The 6,000-nt window shown below is 56.9% G+C and overlaps 1 protein-coding gene and 1 long non-coding RNA gene across 3 annotated transcripts in view; one reads left to right on the top strand and one right to left on the bottom strand.

Moving 5' to 3' along the window:
- Window positions 1-1,360: 1,360 nt before the first annotated feature.
- Window positions 1,361-2,083, bottom strand: LOC128911974 (uncharacterized). The gene is made up of 2 exons (XR_008467359.1): window positions 1,741-2,083; window positions 1,361-1,624 (listed from the first exon to the last, which is right to left on the bottom strand). It is a non-coding gene; the product is annotated as an uncharacterized LOC128911974 (long non-coding RNA).
- The window catches only part of SIM2 (SIM bHLH transcription factor 2), a 61,053-nt gene continuing 56,644 nt past the window's right edge, over window positions 1,592-6,000 (top strand). For both annotated transcript variants that reach the window (XM_054205066.1, XM_054205151.1), the window contains exon 1: window positions 1,592-1,768. In XM_054205066.1, the coding sequence (XP_054061041.1) occupies window positions 1,594-1,768 (175 nt within the window). In that variant the 5' untranslated portion in view covers window positions 1,592-1,593. The remainder of the gene's footprint in view (window positions 1,769-6,000) is intronic.

Here is a 6,000-nt window from a genome sequence, read left to right as displayed (position 1 = left end):
CGTCACGGATACATTATCCCCTCCCCTCTTGAGGCTCTCCTGGCTTTCTGCAGCCTTTGCTAAAGAATTAACCGAGGGGTCCACTTCAGAGCTCCTTCTGCCCCTGGGAAAAAAAAAAGGAAAAAAAAAGAAAAAAGGGGAAAAAAAAAAAGCGGAGATATCGGTGCTTTCAGGCAAGGAGCGTGGCGGCTAGGATTTCCGAGAGGAGGGGAATTTTACCTTCGATCCTTGCCGTATGGTGAGGATCGCTGCTCCTTGCGGGAGGTGAATACAGCAAACCCTCCCTTTGCCTTTGAAAGGCATGTCTATGCGGAAGAGCCACCGCTTTGCTTTTTAAATACGTGACAAATAATAATAATAATAAAAAAAAACAATTCCTCATCTTGCAAACTCTTTTTCTTTAAAAGGAGGGGGGAAAAAAAACCCAACAATAAATAAATCCAACAAAATCAAACCCGCGCCTTTGCCAGCGCTCGGACTTGTTTGGAAAGAGACAACGCTGAAGTGGCACTGGTCCCGAGGAAAACGGATCCTTTAATTTGACTCCGCATGAGAACCACATTTGGAGCTGGGCGCAGCGGCCGGAGCGGCGGGAGCAGCCCCGCGGCCAGCAGCCCCCCGGCCCCGCAGCCCCGCCGCCAGCCCGGCCCCGCCGCCGCCGCCCCGCCGGGCCCGGCGCCCCCCGCGCCCCGGCGCTGAAGGAGCCCCTCGGGGACGGGGGAAAAAGAAGAGTCTTTCTGCCGTAAGACCAGCCGCCGCCCGCCGAGAGCTGGCCGAGAGGGAAGCGTCGGAAGGAAGGAAGGGAGGAAATGCGAGCTTGTGATTTCGGAGCGCTCCAGCCATCAGCTCCCTCCGCACCGGCTTTGACTTTCGTTTAGCGGGGGGGAGGGCTGCCTTGTCGGCTCGTCGTCTCCTCGGCATCTCGGACTCCGGGACCAGATCATTTTGCACTTCGTTAAACGAACAGCGCGGTCTTTCCTTTCCTTTTTTTTTTTTCTTTTTTTTTTTTTTTTTTAAGAGACAAAATGTCCAAAAGTGGTTCAGCCTGCTTAGCCCAATGATTTCTTGCGTGGACGCTCTATTTTTAATAAATTTTTTTTGTTATTATTTTTGGACGGGGAAGGATTGAGTAGAAGAAATCCTTCAGTGAAGGGAACCCAGCGCTTTGCTCCCCGTTGAGGAGAAGATCCGATTTCCAGCTGCAGGCAGAGGACCGCGGTTCGTGTAGGTCTTTCGGTCTCGGTTTCGAAGCGCTAGATATTGCAGGGTCAGAGCAGAACTGCCTTCTCCCGAGCGGCTTGCCTGTCGTGGTTGTGGCTCAGAGATCGCCTCCCCCCTCCTCGCACCATTTCTCTTGGTGTTGTTTTTGTTTGGTTGGTTTGGCTTTTTTTTTTCCCTCCCCTTTTCCCCTTTTTTTCCTCCCTCTTTTTTCTTTTTTTTTTTTTTTTTTTTTTAATTATTTGATTTGGGTGAATTCCCTCCCTCCCTTCCTTAAACGAAAATACTAACTCTGAAGCCGAAATCCATGCCCCCTGCAATTCGGAAGAATCGGGTCTAATATGCCAGTGTCATCTTCGCCTTGCAGTAGTCGCGATGAAGGAAAAATCCAAGAACGCAGCAAAGACTAGACGGGAAAAAGAAAATGGAGAATTCTACGAACTGGCCAAACTCCTGCCCCTGCCCTCGGCCATCACCTCCCAGCTGGACAAGGCGTCCATCATCCGCCTCACCACCAGTTACCTGAAAATGCGAGCCGTCTTCCCCGAAGGTAACCACTTCGGGGCTCCCCGGAAGGGGTCGTCCGCCCCCCGCCCGGTCCGCACAGGAGGGATGGGTCAGCACTGCGTCCCGAAAGATTGCTGGGGGGGGCGGGGGGCAGGGGGGAGATACCCCAAGACAAGCCCGCATCACCTCTACGTCCTGGGAGGAAAGGGGGGGTGTTTGCAGGGGTCCCAACCCCGGGTGGTGAGCGAGGGAAAAGCCGCCGGGGGTGGAAATGAGCCGCTTGCCTGGGAAGCTGCCCGACGCCCAGGGCTTTGCCGCGGGGGTGGCGTGCGGAGAGCGGGCTGCAAGTGGCAGCTCTCGTCCTGTGAGGCCTAAACCCGAAAACAGCTCACCGCGGCCGCGCGTAGGAAAACGACCCCCCCGCCCCCGCTCCGGGATCCGCGCCCGGGGGTGCGGGGCTGCGCGGCGATCCCGGCCGGGGGCTGGCGGCGGAGCGGGGGGCGGGCAGCCCGGCCGGCGGCGGCGGAGGGGCAGAGCCGTCCGGTTAATCCCCCGCTCCTCCTTTGCTGCCGGTTCAGCTCCGTCTGCTCGGGAACGTCCCGAAGAGAGCGGGCTCCGTTCATCTCCGCCGTGCCGGGCTTCTGCGGCCCCGGGAGGCAGCCGCTCCGGCCCCCGGGGGAGGCCCCTCGGCACGGCGCTCCTGTCGATGCCCAGGCACGGCGGGGTTGGAGTGGGGGAATAGTGTGGGTGTTATTGTTGTTTTGTTTTGGTTGGAGTTTTCTGGAGGTAGGGAAGCAGGCTGGGAAATAAGTCGCGGCGGCTTCACAGCGAGGCCCTCCGCTTTCTCCTGGGGCCGGGGAGAGCGGGGAGGGGGTCAGTCCGTGCGGGGAGGGGGCCAGCAGCCCAACCTGGCCCCAGGCGGGGCCGGGACCCCGCTGCCCCCTCCCCGGCCTGGGCCGTGCGGAGACGGGGACGTGCGGGGCGGCGAGTGCGGGGAGGCTCCTGCAGCTCTTCCCGGAGACACGCAGTGACGACGCCGTACACCCGCTCTCTGCTTCCTCCGGGGTTTAGTAAAAAACACCGCCTCGGCCGGCCTGGCACCGACACCCCCCGAGCGTCGAAAGGACGCGGGGCTGGGGCCGCTTTGGGCGAGGGGAGGCAGCCGGCCGGCAGCCGTGGGGGAACCGTCGGCCGCCCGTCCTTTCCGTGCCGCCGCCGAGCTGATGGGAGGCGTGAAATGAAACGCGGGTTAGTGTCTGCGGGTGGCTAAATAAAGCCCAGCTCCCCCCTTTGTCATTTGTTTGTGCCTCTTCGGACCGGTGTGCGTGCGTGTGTGAAGGAATTAGCAAATTCCGGAGTGGAAAGTCTGCTCTCCGTCCCAGTTTCTAAGGACGTTTATTGAAAGCCTGTAAATTAAAAAAAATAAATAAATATATATTTATATATAAGATGGGGAGGGTGGGGGGTGGAGAAACCCCCACTCCCAAACCGAGAAAAGCTTACCGTTATGGCCATCTAATTCAGTAATTTCGAGAGCAAGTACTAGCAGTGCTACGGAAAGCCAGGGCTCCTTCAGCGAGCGCTCCCGAAGCACGCCGTTAGCGGAGCAAGGGGAAGCGAGGCGCTGCTCCGCTGCAATTCCCAGCCATTATTCCCATTCGGGAAATTTCCCGATGAGAAATAGCGCGTCGTAATTTCGGGGGGGGCGGCTCGCCGGCCCTTGCTGGGGAACATGCCCCCGAATGGCTTTCATTTAGGAGGGAAGAAAAGTGGCACGTTTCTAGATGCTGCTTGAACGTGTCCCTGCTTTTCCAGCCCTGCTGATCCTCAAGAGCCGCCAGACGACCCCGAGAGCAGGTTTATACCCACAGCTCGGGTGTGTTTTATGTGTCTGTCTTCCTTAAACAGACCGGGCGTGCGCTTCCGCACACTCTGCTTATTAAGAGCAACGTTTAAATGCATACAGCGAATTCCTGATCTTTCATCGTCTTAAGTACGGATGGAAATACATTTAAAACCAAAGCTTTGCGTCCAGGGATGACAGGCCGGGAGAACAACCTCCTCCGGTCCTGAGCCGTGCATTTAGTACCTGGGAGGGTGGAGGGTAGAGGGGGGAGCCGCAGACAGGCGGCTGCGGGCAGTGCCCGCTCCCCCGCCGGCTGCAGTGGGGCATTTGATGCCGGGCGGTGCGGGGGACTGCCCAGGGGCACACGGTCCCGCATTACCCTAACTTCTCTTTCCCTCGGGATTTGCCTGTGGAAGGAGGTGAGGGGGAGTCCTCGTCCTCCCCCACCTCCTGCGCTGGTGGTTTCCAGTTAGCTTTACTGGGAAGGGGGAAGGCGGGGGGGAAAGCCAACAGCCCGAGAGGGCTGCCCGGCACGGCATCTTAAATTCTGGGGGCAGCAAAACCTGTGAAACGCGACCCTTGGAGCATACTGGACCCTATGTGTAGGGGGGACGCACATCCGAGGTCCCGGGGCTTGAAATAAAGGTGGGCACGTAACAGGCCGCCTCGCCACTCGCCGGCCTCTGCTCCCGACGCGGTGGTAGCCGCATCGCCCGCGTTCCCCCGGGAGTCGCCTCCCGCAGCGGCTCCCGCCGCAGGTCCAGCTCCCCGGGCCGCCCGGCTGCCGTGGCTGGCACCGAGGCATCACCCCCGTAAAGGCTCAAGGGAGTTTTTATTTCTTTCAGCCCGGGGTGGCTCGGGGGGGGACAGGCCTGAGACGCCTCCGGCGTGCCTGGTAGGCCCGGGGTAGCTGCAGCCAGAAATCCTGATCAGAAATGTTGTCCAGCTATAAAAGTGGCTTCCAGCTGTGTCTAGACTGCAGGCGAAGAGGGAGAGAGCGGGCTGTGTTTTTAAAAACTCCGGTGGATGGCTTCCCCCACCCGCTTTATTTCCAGAGCGAGCTGACAAATAGTTGAGGCAAACTTTGAGACCCTCATCGAGGTGTCTGGTCCCAGCGCTACGACAGGGCTTATAAGGGGGTTCAGACACGTCTCCCCCTGCTCACCCTGGCCAAGGTTTTACCGAAGATGCACGTTTTGGACTGAATTCACTGATCCCCCCGCGGAGGCGCCCGATCAAGCTCAAAGAATTGAGAGTGAAAGGAGATTTATATTCCAGCTCCTTTCTCCTCTCAGAGTGCAAGCCCGGAAAGGCACAATTTCGTGCTCCGATATCACAGATTTTGCCGTGCGGTTTCGCTCTGACCTTCAGATTCATGAATTAAAGTCTAGGAGACAGCAACCTACAGCCTCCCCCGCGCTCCCGCTCTGTGAGATTGTCTTCTCTTGTGTTTTGATTTTTTGCCAAGGCATTTATTACTGTAGAACAAAAATACACCACGGGACTTCTTCTGTCTTGACTGTCAGTATTATTTATTTTCTTTTCCTAAAAATGAGCAAATGAAAGAAAGAGACGTGAGAATAAATCGCATTTAAAAACAGCGATTCTCTGCCCCCCGGTTATGTCAGACTGGTTAAATTGTGGCTCTCTCCCCACCCCCATCCCCGACACAGTTTCCAAAACTGACTGCAAAACCGCACATTTACGGAAGTTTAAATCGGATGGGAACGAGCTAATTAATAAGTGACCTGACTGTGGGCTGTACAAAATAATCTGAATAAAGCAGCTCAGCGGTAGATCTTAGACCTGTTCCTCATTCCGAGACACAGACAATAGAAATTACGAGGAGCATACAGAGTTTTCGGTCCCTATTTAAACCTGGCGGTGAATGTATATTTTAAGAAAACAAAGGCGAATTGCAGCTATTTCATCTAATTTTCATACGCTCTCGGAAGAGGTTCATTAATGAATTAAATAAATAAAGCCCGAGCCGGCGGCGTGAGTAATCCCCCTTCGAAACCGTGCCTCTATTGTACTAACCGCTAATAGTGGCATTATAGTCTTAGTAAATTTAGTCTTACTAAAACAAAAGTGCCATTAGGGCTTCCGCGGAGCTGTGCGGCCGTTCCCATGCGGCGGGGGCCGGCAGCCGCTCGGTGCGGGGCCGGGCGGCGGTGGCGGCGGGGTCGCTGCGGCCTCTCCCGCCCGGCGGGGAGGGAGGGCTGGAGGGCGGGAGGGGGTCACTGCCGTGGGAGCTGTGGCTCTGCCCGGGATCTCGCTGTTTGTCGTGCGCCCGCTTTCGGGCCTTCTAGCACGATCTGGTGTTTCTGGCTCGCCGGGAACAGACGGGTTTGGGTTTGTACGGCTACCCTGAAAGGCGTTTGTGTTTTTTTTTTTTTTTTCTCTGTGACTTGGCCTTTTTTCCGTTT

The sequence above is a fragment of the Rissa tridactyla genome, chromosome 1 (assembly GCF_028500815.1).
Source record: "Rissa tridactyla isolate bRisTri1 chromosome 1, bRisTri1.patW.cur.20221130, whole genome shotgun sequence".
In the NCBI taxonomy this organism is placed as follows: domain Eukaryota; kingdom Metazoa; phylum Chordata; class Aves; order Charadriiformes; family Laridae; genus Rissa; species Rissa tridactyla.
The sequence above is the reverse complement of the archived record's forward strand: the minus strand, read 5'-3'. Positions and strand labels throughout refer to the sequence as shown.